At 37.2% G+C, this 16,226-nt stretch overlaps 1 protein-coding gene across 1 annotated transcript in view; it reads right to left on the minus strand.

Annotated features, from left to right (window-relative positions):
• LOC150100697 (uncharacterized) overlaps window positions 1-16,226 on the minus strand; it is a 463,381-nt gene that overhangs the window by 185,772 nt on the left and 261,383 nt on the right. The window contains exons 8-9 of the mRNA XM_090401246.1: window positions 12,391-12,498; window positions 1,150-1,281 (exon numbers count right to left, since the gene is read on the minus strand). Coding sequence (XP_090257372.1) covers window positions 1,150-1,281; window positions 12,391-12,498 — 240 coding nt within the window. The remainder of the gene's footprint in view (window positions 1-1,149; window positions 1,282-12,390; window positions 12,499-16,226) is intronic.

Here is a 16,226-nt window from a genome sequence, read left to right on the forward strand (position 1 = left end):
ACTCCGACTTAACAGTTGCCAAAAGGTTTGCCACCTTTTTTTATTAAATTACTCTGGATTTAGAGAAAGATGTTGAAAGTTTATTTTTCACTTGGTTAGACTATAATAAATTTAGTTTAATCCTTTCCTTTTGGCAACTTCTATAGGTAAAGATGACTTTGCTTTTGCTTCTGCCTGGTATCTCCAACTCTGGGCCTGGTTCCCACTGAAGAGACCTCAATAAAGGTCGAAACTAGTCTGGGTAGTGGCCAATCCCTTAATGCATAACATTATACATATCTGCAAGGAGATGTGTTTTGCATTATGGGAGATACTGGGATAGGAGTATTGGTAGCTTGCTCCACCTTTGCTACGAGTTGCCTGGTGTTGTACTACTTATCCAGGTAAGATAGTACAACACCATATTCAGTCCTGAAGATATTTTCAGGCGCAAACTTTGTTTGCTCTCACTTGGATAAAGGATTAAACTAAATTTATTATTGTCTAAAGCATGCAGGTGCAACATTGATTTACATTTAAAAAAAAATCTAGATTACTGATTATATACTACATAAGTTATTAATTGTGATTTATTGCTTGTTCTACTCAATCCTAGTTTGATTATTAAGTCTTTATTTATCATTAAATAAAGAGATAATATTATAATTAATGGCTTTTAAATAGTAATGAACTATCAGATCATTATTTTTGGGGAATCTGAGAGTGATGAGAAGAATCCATAAGAAAGTGACCAAGAATGCTGACAGGTTTGTGATAGAGAATGAAGATTTGTGGAGTACAAAAATTGGTTGATAGGTAAAAAAAGAGCAGAATGATAGAAACATAAAACATTTTTTATGAGAGGGCTAGATGTTTCCTTGAAGAATAATGAATGATTGGAATGGATTGCCACAGTAGATCACAAGTGCTGTCAGTGTATGAGTTCAAGGTATTGTCAAGTATGATATGTATTGTGTGACTAATCATTGGCCTCCTACGATAAATCATTGGATTCCATGGAAATGAATAATCATAATAAGAATAAAAGGCTTTCTTTAGTTGCAAAGTATTATTCATGTAATTAACAAAAGCAGAAAATTTATCTGCATAAGTGAAAAACGTTCTTTGCAAATGGTATTATCATATATTCTTAACTGAAGAAGAGCTTACCTTTGCTAATGTATCTCGGGGATCTAGAATAGATAGTTTGTTCTTTCTTAAAGACTTGATGTGTTCAACTACTAAGCTAAAATATTCAATACATTTTATAGAAAGTTTTTCTTGTAGGGCATTAAGGACATCCTGCATAAATAAGAAAATATGTAATTACAATGGTTATTCAATTTTAATTGATGCATATAATTTTAAAAAAATGTAAACAAATTATTTAGATGGAAGATTATTTTCAATACCATTTATAACTTTTTTTTAAATTTACTTGACTTTAGTAGTAATTTCCAGGTGAAATTTCAGATTTTTTTTTTTTTGTGAAATAAAAGATAAAGCAATACATCAACATTTTCGAAGAAATGTATGGAACTTAAGAAAAAATTGCTTTCTGGGGGGAAACATTTTTAAAACAACCTCATACACAAGATGTAAAATATAGGTTTGTACCTATAGGTTTTACATGTTACTGAATCTAATGGATACTGAACCAACCTCTGCAGCTAAATTATGTGTAGATGCTGATCTGCAAGCTGCTCATGTTTACATGGGATTAAAGGAACGTAGAGGAATGAGAGTGGTGAATTTGACAGACCAATCCCAATGAAAATAACTATGGAATATATATTAATTGATTTCAATCAGTAACAATTATCTTCTATTCACAAGACTGTAGATTGCATTCCCTCAATCTCACCTCAGATTTAACATTCCATACAGACCTGACATTGAATTAGTAAACTTCTCTGAACTCTCCCCAATACATCCTCATTTCCCTTCCCCTTCTGAAATTCAGGAGACCAAATTTGTGCACAGCAGTCCATATGTGGCCTGATGAAAGTCTTATACAAGGGAACATTACCCATTTGCTTCTGCATTATTGCCATAATCATCTATAAAATCATCATAACCATCTCATTATTGCCATAATCCATTGTGATGCTCTTACAATTTTAACTGGTAATTTGTTTACGGAATTAACGACACATATAAAGTATATTAATTAGAGGTAACTTTAATGAATGACTTCTATATTTCGGCAACATCACGTTGCCATCTTCAGGAACATAAAGATATGGTCTGTGCACGCAGGCACTAACAAAAGCAAATGAGGAAGAAAGCAAAAAACTAATATTGTTCCTAAAGTACTAATGGTACCCTCTGGTGGGCTAATTTGGTTGGCAGTTGGGCTGAAGTTCTCATAATTTAAGTCTCCCAAATTTGGGGTAGTTTCATGCACCCAAATTTGTTGAGGTTAGGAACGTTTTTTAGAGCTGCTGATGACTCCTTGAATAATCTTTTGTATTTAAACTTGCTGCGGTGTATTATTTTTGTTTTCTTCCAATGAATTCTATGGTGGGTATTTCTTCCAACGAATTCTAAGGCATGGTCTGCCAGCCCAGAGCGGCTGTACTGGTGAAACCGGATGTAGTCTTGGTGTTCTGAAATCCTGATATTTGTTGTTCTGCCTGTTTGGCCAAAGTAGGGCAATTTGCAGCTGCAAGGGACCTGGTATACACCAGGTAGGTCTAGGGTCTAGGTTCCCCTAGACCTACCTGGTGTATACCAGGTCCCTTGCAGCTGCAAATTGTCCTACTTTGGCCAAACAGGCAGAACAACAAATATCAGGATTTCAGAACACCAAGACTACATCCGGTTTCACCAGTACAGCCGCTCTGGGCTGGCAGACCATGCCTTAGATACCCACCATAGAATTTGTTGGAAGAAAACAAAAATAATACACCGCAGCAAGTTTAAATACGAAAGATTATTCAAGGAGTCATCAGCAGCTCTAAAAAACGTTCCTAACCTCAACAAATTTGGGTGCATGAAACTACCCAAATTTGGGAGACTTACATTATGAGAACTTCAGCCCAACTGCCAAGATAACCAAATTGGCCCGCCAGAGGGCACTATTAGGACTTTAGGAACAATATTAGTTTCTTGCTTTCTTCCTCATTTGCTTTTGTTAGTGCCTGCGTGCACATACCACATCTTTATGTTCCTGAAGATGGCAACGTGACGTTGCCGAAATATAGAAGTTATTCATTAAAGTTACCTTTAATTAATATACTTTATATGCATTGTTAATTCCGTAAACTAATTACCAGTTATGTATGACCAACGTATAAGCCTTGCTACTACAATTTTAGCTATGTGGTCCCTAAACCTTGAAGTCTCTGTCCACTATCAATCCCATATCTCTCATCTCTTCCACCTGCTTAAAAATTTCTCTATTAATTACATACTCAGAATTCTAACCATGCTTACCAAATTTCAAGACTTTGCAGTTTCTAACATTAAGCTGATAGCTCAAATTATTTGCCCTCTCATAGTCTATTCAGATCCTCCTGCAAGACCAAAACATCTGCTGTACTTCTCATAGTTCCTTTCAACTTTGCATCATTGGCAAACAGCTGCATATCTCCAGTTAAGCTGGTCATTAACATATAAGTTAACCCGGCGTTAGTAACGTGGGGTGTCACAGTTATAGTCAATTTAAAATCTTTGGGGTCTGTGACACCCCACCTTACTAATGCCAGGTTAAACAATAATGGCTCCAAGATAATTGCCCTGCAGTATTCTGCTAGTGACCATCCTCTTTTCAGATACCACTCCTCCATATAACAACCTGTTGATAACTAGCTGCTAGCTTAGCTGCTGTCAGATTCCAACTATCAGCAATCAGCTATCTAATCTCATCTGTTTCAATTTAGCTTGTCATGTGGAAGTCTATGAAAGACCTTTCAAAAATCCAAGTACACTACTGTATATGAATCTCCTTTATCGAGTGAATTTGTCATCTTATTGTAATACGTAAGCAGATTGCTAAAAGATGACCTCTCTCAACAAACCTATGCTGACTATTATAAAGAATACTGCAATTATCAACTCATTTCTGAATCTGAACACTCACCAATTTCTCTAACACCTTAATAACAATTCCACACACACACACACACACACACACACACACACATCAGCCTATAATTTGTTGCCTCAGTCTTTCTTATCCCCCTCCCCTTTGTGAAGTGGAACAATTTTTCCCACTTTCCATTCTTTTGGGACTTACCCAATTGCAAGACTCATATTAAACAGCTGTGTCAAAGGTGATGTTAATTTCTTAAAACATTCTTTCAAAATGCAGCAATATATTTTCACGTCCTACTGTTTTATTAACATCAAGTTTACTTAATTTCTTATGTCTCTTTAATTTCTCATTCACCATCTTCCCTCCTCTACACTCAGCTTTTTATGATATTACCTTCACAAGAATGAAATTCACTGATAATTGCTCTTTCACCTTTATCTCTGCAGTTGTTACTAATCTGCAAGTGTCAAGCATCATCCTCCCTTAGTCATTTTTCTTCTACTTGCCACATATCAAAAGAACTCACAAGGATTTTTCTTAGCTTGATTGGCTAATTTCTTCGCATAACTGCATTTTTGCTGTCTTCTGGGCCCATGCAGCATCTGTCTCCTTCCCACTCAACTCCTCTTTCCATGCTATAGCTCCAGTTGTCTCTCAAGTTTTTCATAATCATCAACCTTATAATTCCACATATATTCCTTCTTCACAGAAGTTCTCATATGACTGGCTACAATCCAGGTGATGACTTCATGGTCACTGTCACCAACTAGGAGAAGATTAGACACTCCATTCACATCCTCTGATGATATACTAGATGTAAGACTCTTAACCCTTGTGTGCTCTCTGTTACATATTACCTAAGATTGTTGTCACTTAAAAACTCAAGAAATTCATTTTATTTTTTATTCCTTGATGCTATCGCTTCATTCCAATCAATATTACCATAATCGAAATCACCCATAATGACTACCCTTTGCTTGTTCACTAATCTAACTTGTCTATACATTTCTCTGTCTCCACCCTCCGTATTCCCTAGACCAGGGGTTCCCAACCCTATGCCTGTGGGCACCATGGTGCCCATCGACCAATTTGTGTGTGCCCGCCGCTGTTCAACCGTGTGCCGTATAGTTTAAAATAATCACGCAACAATTCATGGCATGCTATATGATGCATGCGTTAATCACACATGACGAGTATTAAACGCATACAATGTAAAGTAGACACGCATTCGAAGTTGTTCATTCCAGTTCAAGAACTGGAATATCATCATATTCTCCTAATTATGAAGCACTGGCCAATGAAATGCAATGCCAAAGATCACACTAACTTACATATATATATTTAAATTTTTATATAATGTAAACTTTTAAGTAATAAAACATTTGATTATAATGTAAACTTTGTATGTACTCATTTAACAAAAGAATTCAAAAAATTTGCTTGAAAAAATAGATGGTGCCCATCGCCCTACTAGTATTTTAGAATGTGCTCTAGGAAACAAAAAGGTTGGGAACCCCTGCCCTAGACTGTAGCAACATCCCACCAAATATCTCATTCTATCAACCTTCACTTCACTTCACACCGTACTGGTTCCAAAACCACTGTCACTTTTCCCCTCTAACATCTCAATCTTGTGCAGACATAATTCCCCTTGCTTTCATCAGCAGCACTCCTCCCCCCCCCCCCACTTCCCTCCTTTCTTACATTTCCTATCCTTATAAAAAACATCATATCACTCAATTTCTATTCACATCAAGATGTTATCCTCATCTAACCATGTTTCATTTGCCAACTATTTTAGGGCATATAAATTCAATCAACACAACAATTTCTGTGCTTTATTTCTGATATTCCTGGCATTCATAAATAAGCATAATAATTCATTTCTTGGTCTATAACCAGTCCTACTCATGCTGCCCTCCCCAATTTGTGACTTCTCCTCATTTGCTCCTGTCTGAGGCTGTTCCATTTCAATGCTATCCATCCATACACACATGCACCGGTTACTTTTCAGAATCCACTCTCCTTACCCTGTGTCTCCCTGATCCATCCTGTTTCCACATCAAACTTGCATTGCTAGTCTCACATTCTCCTCTCCATTCACAACTATATCAGTGTCACTGATCCACTATCCTACTCATTTACATCATCTCTGACTTCCACTGATACTTTGTTTGTATCATTCGTTACATTTTCTTCCAGCAACAACTTGTCCAAATGACTCACACCAAAACTATTCAGATACATTCTATTGCTCTTGTTATACAGTTACATTCATCCCTTAAAATCATCCCACAGATTCACAGCACTTCTTTCTTTTCACACACTTCCAATAACATTCCATTTAAGATATCTGCTCTCTGCCACACCTCATTTTCCATATCTGAGGAACAGACAAAATACTTCTTCCTGCCTCACTGTTGTCTTTCATTCTCCTCAATAATCTCCTGATATCCATCCTCATGGTTGAACAATCTCTGGAGTATGAAATTATCATTTAAAAAAAAAAAAAAAAAAGAGGAAAAAGTTATCTGACCATCTAATCTAATGGTCAGATAACTGAGTTGGTAAGCTTGTTAATCAGAGGGCAAATAAAAAGTTCAATACTGTACTGTAACTTTATGAAACTCGAACAAAACAATTTAACTTAAGAATAAATTGTTTTGTCTCTCTTCATATTTAAACATGAAGAGAAAGTTGAAAGATATTAGCACATCTTGATATGTGACAAAGTACACTACAATAAGCGCCTCCGCAGAACAATTGGAAGAACGACGGTGCATAGCACCCTTCAATTGGAATAGGCCTAAGTTCGATTCACGTCGTGACGGGAGGAATCTTTTTTCTCGTGGAAAGGCTTAGACGTTGGTTATGCATTTTTTAATAAATAATTTAAGGAAATTACAACGTCAACTAGGATATATCTTAAAATAAATATTAATATACTTCAATATTTTGGCAACGTCACATTGCCATTTTCAAGAAACTTAAGAACAACACACGTGCATGCAAGCACAACAAACAGTAAGTGAGGAAGAAGCTGGAAGCTATTATTTCTCCTAAAGTCCTGATGGTGCCCCCTAGCAGGCAATATTGGTATTCTTGGGCAATTGGGCTGAAGGTCTTCTGATGTAGGTTTCCCAAATTTCAGGTAGTCTCATGCAGCCAAATTTGTTGAGGTTTGGATTGTTTCTTAGGGCTGAAGCTGATTCCATGAAAAGCCTTTCATATTTGTATTTACTACGGTGTATTATCATTGCTTTCTTCCACCCTATTCTATGGCAGGTATCCAGCGCATAGTCAGCAAGACCAGAGCGGCTGTATTGGTGCAACCGGATGTAGTCCTTGTGTTCTGAAATTCTGATATTTGCTATCCTGCCTGTTTGGCCAAAGTAGGACAGCTTACAGCTGCAAGGGACCTGGTAAACACCAGGTAGGTCTACGGGGGGGGGGAGGTTGGTCTTTAGTAGAGTGGATAAGGGATGCCAATTTTTTATATCATCTGTAACAAGAAGTTAAGTCATGCTTTTTTAGGATTTTTGTAATTTTTTCCGAGGTGCCTCGGATATAGGGTATGGTGATGGATTTAGAGTAATCCTTGTGAGTGGGAGATGGGGATTGTGGTTTACTGGTTTCAATATTTTTTGGATTTTTTGTGGGGGGTAGCCATCGGCTGAGAAAGTGTCAAGAATGTGGTTTAGTTCTGTGGTTAGGGCATTGTCATTTGAACAGATAAGTTTAGCCCTGTTGTGTAGTGTCTTAATGACTGCATATTGTTGCGAGGAGGGGGTGGTGGGATTGTTGGTGAATGCATCTGCCTGTATGGGTGGGTTTTCTATAGACTGAGAAAACCAAGGTTCCAACAGGCTGGCAGGCAGGTGACTAGTGTGTCTAAGAAAGGAATGCAGTTGTTTTTTTCTTCTTCCAGGGTGAATTTGATTCTGGGGTGTTGGTTGTTTAAGTATGTTAGAAAGGAGAGGAGTGCATCGTAGCCATGTGGCCAAATAGCGAACACATCATCAGCATAGCGAAGCCAAATGGTTGGTTTTTTTGGGGCAGAGTTTAAGCTTTCTCTTCAAAAGTCTCCATATAAAAGTTGGCCAAGGGTAGGGAGAGTGGAGAACCCATGGCTGTCCTCTCTATTTGTTTGTAGAATTTTCCTTGCCAAACAAAAGAGCCTGAGTTCATTGTGAACTGAAATAGGGCTGTGATATCGGGAGGAAATTTAGCTTGGATTAGCTCTAAGGATTCTTTGAGTTGGACATTTGTGAATAAGGAGGAGACATCAAAACTGACCATTATGTCAGTGTGTTTGAGTGTAAGGTTTTCTATGCTGGCTTTCAAGTGGGCTGAGTTTTTTATGTGTGAAGGTGTGTTGCCAGTATAGTGTGAGAGAGCTTTGGCCAAATGTATAGCTAGTTTGTATGTGGGGTAATCAATGCCATCCACTATGGGACGTAATGGCACATTTTCCTTATGTATTTTTTTTGGAGTCCATAAATACGGGGGGGAGGGGGGTATGGAGTTAAATGGTTTTAATTTGTTAGTGATTTCCACAGGCCAAGAAGTGACCTTCTTAAGGAGCCAGTGGAGTTTTCTAATTTGTGAGTTGGTGGGATTGTACTCGATAGGGAGGTAAGTAGCCCGAACTAACAATGGAGCTTTCAGCTTACCTGTGTAATCCTTTTGGCTAAGCAATACTGTGGCGTTCCCTTTATCAGCTTTTGGTGATTATTATTTCTTGTTTTTCTTTAATTCTAGTAGAGATTTAATTTCTTTACTGGGTATGTTGGCTTTTGGTGGTTTAGCTTTGGTCAGAACACAAGCCACATCCAGGCTAATATCGTTCGCGACGTGGTTTGGAAGGTGTCGTATCCCGCGTTCAATTCGTATCATAATATCTTCAGCAGGTATTCTTCTGGGCACAGTGGCGAAGTTGTGGACACGTTCAAGGGTGTCGAGTGCTTCAGGTTTCACACTAAATGACGAAAGGTTGATTACCGTTTCGGTAGGAAGTTGTGGTTTCAAGATCGAGTTCTCTTTTAAATTTTCAAATTTTTTGATGTGTCAATCTCGTACTTTTTTAAATTTTTTCTCCGCTGCAGTGCACAAGATGTTGTATAAAATAGACAAATAGACAAATTTCGTGGCTTAAGGTGCTTGAAAGGTCTTTTTGAAATAGCTTCCTGCTTCTTCCTCACTTACTGTTTGTTGTGCCTATATGCACATGTCTTGTTCTTAAGTTTCTTGAAAATGGCAATGTGACGTTGCCGAAATATTGAAGTATATTAAAATTTATTTTAATGTATATCCTAGTTGACGTTGTAATTTCTTTAAATTATTTGGTAAAAAATGCATAACCAACGTCTAAGCCTATCCACGAGAATTACGATAATCCACGGAGATGATGTCGCATGTAAAGCACGCCATTACGGTAAAATGAAGTTAAAGCTATCAAGACAACTGAATCATCTCACCTTCCTAAAACGCTGCTGGGATAACCAAGTAATTCCTAACTGTGTGAAATTCAAGCACCATTTCTCTTGGCAAAAGGCACTTCGTATTTATAACCATGCCAGCCAAGCCTTGCTCAGGTAACAAATTGCCACGACTCGCCGTTTCCTGAATGATGCTAACTTAGCTATCCAGGCACTCGAAGATGATCTTTCAAGCACCTTAAGCCACGAAATTTGGTCTATTTTATATGACATCTCATGCACTGCAGCGGAGAAAGAATTTAAAAAAGTACGAGATCTACACATCAAAAAATTTGGAAATTTAAAAAAGAATTCGATCTCGAAACCACAACTTCCTACCGAAACGGTAGTCAACCTTTCGTCATTTAGTGTGAAACCTGAAGCACTCGACACCCTCAAACATGGCCACTGCGCCCAGAAGAATACCTGCTGAAGATATTATGATACGAATTGAACGCGGGATACGACACCTTCCAAACCACGTCGCGAACGATGTTAGACTGGATGTGGCTTGTGTTCTGACCAAAGCTAAACCACCAAAAGCCAACATACTCAGTAAAGAAATTAAATCTCTAATAGAATTAAAGAAAAACAAGAAATAATAATCACCAAAAGCTGATAAAGGGAACGCCACAGTATTGCTTAACCAAAAGGATTACACAGGTAAGCTGAAAGCTCCATTGTTAGTTCGAGCTACTTGCCTTCCTATCGAGTACAATCCCACCATCTCACAAATTAGAAAACTCCACTGGCTCCTTAAGAAGGCCACTTCTTGGCCTGTGGAAATCACTAACAAATTAAAACCATTTAACTCCATACTCCCCCCCCCCCCCGTATTTATGGACTCCCAAAAATACATAAGGAAAATGTGCCATTATGTCCCATAGTGGATGGCATTGATTACCCCACATACAAACTAGCTATACATTTGGCCAAAGCTCTCTCACACTATATTGGCAACACACCTTCACACATAAAAAACTCAGCCCACTTCAAAGCCAGCATAGAAAATCTTACACTCAAACACACTGACAAAATGGTCAGTTTTGATGTCTCCTCCTTATTCACAAATGTCCAACTCAAAGAATCCTTAGAGCTAATCCAATCTAAATTTCCTCCCGATATCACAGCCCTATTTCAGTTCACAATGAACTCAGGCTATTTTGTTTGGCAAGGAAAATTCTACAAACAAATAGAGGGGACAGCCATGGGTTCTCCACTCTCCCCACCCTTGGCCAACTTTTATATAGAGACTTTTGAAGAGAAAGCCTTAAACTCTGCCCCAAAAAAACCAACCATTTGGCTTCGCTATGTTGATGATGTGTTCGCTATTTGGCCACATGGCTCCGATGCACTCCTCTCCTTCCTAACACACTTAAACAACCAACACCTCAGAATCAAATTCACCCTGGAAGAAGAATAAAAACAACTGCCTTCCTTTCTTAGACACATTAGTCACCTGCCAGCCTGATGGAACCTTGGTTTTCTCGGTCTATAGAAAACCCACCCATACAGGCAGATACATTCACCAACAATCCCACCACCCCTCCTCACAACGATATGGAGTCATTAAGACACTACACTACAGGGCTAAACTTATCTGTTCAAATGACATTGCCCTAACCACAGAACTAAACCACATTCTCAACACTTTCTCAGCCGATGGCTACCCCCCCCCCACTAAAAAAAATCCAAAAAATATTGAAGCCAGTAAACCACAACCCCCTCCCCCCCCCTTACAAGGATTACTCTAATCCATCACCATACCCTATATCCGAGGCACCTCGGAAAAAATTACAAAAATCCTAAAAAAGCATGACTTAACTTCTTGTTACAGACAATATAATAAATTGGCATCCCTTATCCGCTCTACTAAAGACCCCCCCCCCAGACCTACTGGTTATTACCAGGTCCCTTGCAGCTGTAATTTGCTGTCCTACCTTGGCCAAACAGGCAGGACAGCAAATATCAGAATTTCAGAACACAAGGACGAAATCCAGTTTCACCAATACAGCCGCTCTGGTCTTGCTGACCATGCACTGGATACCTGCCATAGAATAGGGTGGAAGAAAGCAATGATAATACACCGTAGTAAATACAAATATGAAAGGCTTTTCATGGAATCAGTTTCAGCCCTAAGAAACAATCCAAACCTCAACAAATTTTGCTGCATGAGACTGCCTCAAATTTGTTGAAACTTACATCAGAAGACCTTCAGCCCAATTGCCCAAGAATACCAACATTGCCTGCTAGGGGGAACCATCAGCACTTTAGGAGAAATAATAGCTTCCAGCTTCTTCCTCACTTACTGTTTGTTGTGCTTGCGTGCACGTGTGTTGTTCTTAAGTTTCTTGAAAATGGCAATGTGACGTTCCTGAAATATTGAAGTATATTAAAATTTATTTTAATCTATATCCTAGTTGACATTGTAATTTCCTTAAATCCTTAAATTATTTAGTAAAAAAAAAGGGAGGAAGCTTTATCTGGATGATTTTCAATCGAAGGTGAGTTAGCCGATCTCATACGGAGGTAGCAGGGTTTTTCTTCCTGGAAACTCGGGTTTTTCCTCCTGCATACAGACAAATTGGCCCTTCAGAACACACGCAATTTACAGACATAGAATACCAGTTGTGGTGGTGGAAATGGGCAGTAGACGGCGTTGATGGAGACGATTCGTAGTAGAGGTTCGGTGTAGTGGTTGAGACAGTTGTAGGTGTCCTCCCGCGATGAGTCTTCAGACTCCTTGGAGGTTTCAGGAATAATAATAATAAGACAATTTCATTCATATCTAGGAAAATATTTTTCTGCTCAAGGTGTAACAATACATCATATTACAATGCATATTAATGAATATGCTGAAATAAAATAGCATTATCTTAGAAATTTCCAAATTACCTGTACAGTTGTTGTACTATCATACTTAAATGACTTAGTTTGACTGTTCTCTAGGAAAACTTTCAGAACATTGGGTAGAAAAGGGACACATGACTCAAACTGGGACGGCTAGAAAAAGAAATACACAAAAAAAACTAATTTTATTTAAAGAACTTAGAATTAGCATAACTTGTATTTTTAATTTTTTCTAACTTACTTTTGAAATAATTGCATGCAATTTTGAATAGCTTGAAACTTGGGATTCAGTTTATTTATAAAAAAAAGTTTAAATTTAATAAAAATAGTTCAGGATTCTATAGTAGTTTGCCACACCTAATAATCTGTGAGTACTACTAATTTGTAATAGGTATATGGTAATGACTAGACTGAAAGCAGTCATTTATTAAATGATTATTTAATGACAAAATAGTTATAATCATTTATTAGGAAATCTGTGGAATGAGAGAAAATTTTAATATTAGAAAGTGATAAAAAAAGGAAAGTGCTGCATAAATAGAATACAAGTAAATGAATTTTTTTAAAGTCCGAAATCTAGTATTTCATGATGCTATTGTTAAAAAAAATGGGCTTCTTCAAAAATGGCACTACTTTCTTATGACACAGCTATTTATCAAATCTTTCCATGAGTAACAATATAGCAGTATATTTTTACTCAAGATTCTGGAAAAAAATTGAATAAAATAAAACAACCTAATGAAATGAAACTATTTTGTTTGTTTGAAAATTGTATGATTTTTCAAACAAACAAAACTACTGAGTTTGATATGAAAAAATTTTGTAGGATGAAGTGTGCATGGAATGTATGAGATAATAAATGTAAGTAGTTTATGGGAAGTGCTAATTAGAGAATCAGAAGAGCTTCAAATTCTGGATGTGATCAAAATCTCAAATGAAGGAACAAATAAGAACGGTATTACAAGCAGGAATGTGAACAAGAATGGTATTAATATTACAGTGCAAGATGGTGCATTGTGAAAGACATGAGAGGAAGGTGATATTAAGAAGCTTTCAAAAAATAACAACCAAAAAGTGTGGAATGATTTGAAAATTTTGATAAGTGCTTCACTATACTACTTGCAGTTAGAGAGAATAAAAAAGCACTTACACTTAGCAAAGATCGGGAAAGGTACCAAACAAAATGAAATAATGAAAGCCCCCCCCACCTCACACAAAAAAAAAGAAATGGAAAAAAAAAGAAATGATATATGATAATTCCATGATTAGGGGCATACGGAAGGATCAAGCAATGAAAGCATGTTTCCTTGGCGTGAAGATCTGTTATGTGACAGAAGCAATATGTAAATAAAGCTGGCCGAGTTGGTCGAGTGGTTAGCATATCTGCTCTCCAGCCAAAAGGCTGCAGGTTCAAATCCTGCAGTGGGTATAGATGTTTGTGACTGTCTGTGAAAATACTAGTAGTGGTAGTGGGTGGTAGATGGAATTGATGTAGATGATGATGATGGTAGTTGCGGTTCATTGTAGTTGGTAGATTGAATGATGGAAACGGAGAGTTGTAGAATAGGTGTCCTCTGTTGATGAGTCTTTGGATTCCTTGGAGATGTCACGTAATTATTATTACGTGACATCTCCAAGAATAGTAATATGAAAGAAGACATGAAGGAACTGTTGAGAGAGGCAATAAAGAAGAGCTAAAGAGTAAAGACTGTGAGGCTGCTACCAAGAAATTATTTTCTCGTCAAGTATAATGTAGGTGTAATTAGCACTTTTAAAATTAGAGTCTCAAAAGTTTGCTGCAGTGAGCAGCAAAAAAAATGAATTTCAAATAATAAGTAAATCTTTTATAAAGAGCTACAACAGAAAAACAGTTAAATAGATATCTTTATAATAATGCACCCAAAAATTAAAAAATATTACAATAAGACCATACCTATTCCTTGCATTAAGGGAATATCTGAAAAAACTATGCAGATTACTACAACCACTCAGACATATCTTGTTCCACTCACAATTCTCATTCACTATTTCAATTAACTATTTCTCCAAGCACTTGACACCAAAACCATTCAAGTTCAGTTATACTGATAAGAAATTATATTGTAGTTTAATTCTTTATCCAAGTATAAAGAAACAAAGTTTGCATGAGAAGTATCTTCATGCCTAGGCTATTTACTGATAGAGGCTATGATGTTCACATCAATTTCTTTAGTGCAGTGCTATCCAACATCTATAGAGTAAAGGGTAAAGGTTTTTAAAAAAAGTTACATAGTGGGGCCACAGTTTCTTTCTTTATATATATATATATATAAGGTGATGTTAAAGTAATGATGTCCTGCTTAATTTATTAAATCATTAAGCTCTTTTAATTAATATTAGAACAACTAAAATTTAAAATTTGTAAAAAAAAAAAAAAAAAACGAGAGCACTATGGGTAATTTTAGTGGAGTTTAATAAACTCCACTAAAAGTTTTTGCATGCCCAAGGGAGATCATGTTTTAAAATTATGCTTATATACTATAACAAGGTGACAGAATATATTGGAAAAAATGCATATACAGTGGTATACTTAGATTTTGTAAAGGCTTTTGATAAATTACCATGCCACAAGCTGGCTCTTAGATAGCTATCAGCAAGTTGTGTATGGGGCTGCAGTATTCTGGAAGAGGAAAGCCACTAGTGGTCTACCACAGGGGTCTGTTTTTGGACCGATGTTGTATAATTTGTGTATTAATGATATGGGAAGAGTGTGATATACAGCTGTTTGCAGATGATGTAAAACCGAGGAGTGTGATCAGGAATCAAGCAGTAGCCTTACAGGAGGATTTGAATAGCTTATATGAGTGGACAACAATATGGACCTATTAGTTCAATATTGAAAAGTGTAAGGTTCTGAAATATGGTAAGCAACAATGGATGCAAAGTATACACTTCATGGGAAAATTCTGGAGGAAGTAAAGGAGACAAGAGACCTTAGAGTGGTGATGGACAGGGATCTGAAGTTCAGAGGTCACACTGAACAAATTGTGAAGGCATCACATCAGATTATGTGGCCTTAACTATATGAGACTTGATTAAGGGCTCATACGGATTATTCTGGATAGATTTGGTCTGCTGTTTTCATGGTGATGAGGATATATTTGAAAGGGTCCAAAGAAGACTAAGGTGGTAAATGGTCTTTGGGATGTGAAGACAGATTGAGGGAATGCAGTCTACAAAGTCTTGTAAACAGGAGGAAGAGAGAGGGGAGGGGGAATATGATTGAGACCTTTAAGCCGGTAATAGCTGTTACTGGGTTAATGTGGAGGAAATTTTCACAGAATGGAAGAAGGGAGCAGAACAAGGGAATATCCCTGGAATCTATATAAGGAGGATGTGAGCAGGTTTTTTGCATGGAGAGTTGGCAGGTGGAACATTACCTGACAATGTGGTGAATGCAGATATGATGAATGAGTTTAAAAAATGGTTCGATGGGCTTTGTATGTAACAGTGTGTACCTCTTATGATTAGTCTTTTGACTTCATGGAGGTGGTTTGATGTTAGTATTAATAATAATATTTCCATATGATAAATTTCTGCCCATTTTTCAAAGGCATGTTCAGTGGAAGGTTGCTACCTATAACTCTGGACATTTCTTAGGTTAGGAATACTGTGTTTATACCACCCATAATTGGTTGTCAGAACCTTATTTGTACTTTTAACAAGGCACTTTTCACTAGGTCAGGTTGGATTTGAGTGGAAGGGGTTATGCTTTCAAAGCTACAGGCTGTGGTTTTAAATCCCACTGTGGTAAAAATGTCATTAGGAAGTGGAAAGATTTTCATTAATTGGTGTGAAACAACCACCATTTTGTTTACTGATAGTCTGAAGTGGCTTGAAAA

The sequence above is a fragment of the Typopeltis vanoorti genome, chromosome 12 (genome assembly GCF_054136105.1).
Source record: "Typopeltis vanoorti isolate ZY-2024b chromosome 12, IOZ_Tvanoo_1.0, whole genome shotgun sequence".
NCBI classification, from domain to species: Eukaryota; Metazoa; Arthropoda; class Arachnida; order Uropygi; family Thelyphonidae; genus Typopeltis; species Typopeltis vanoorti.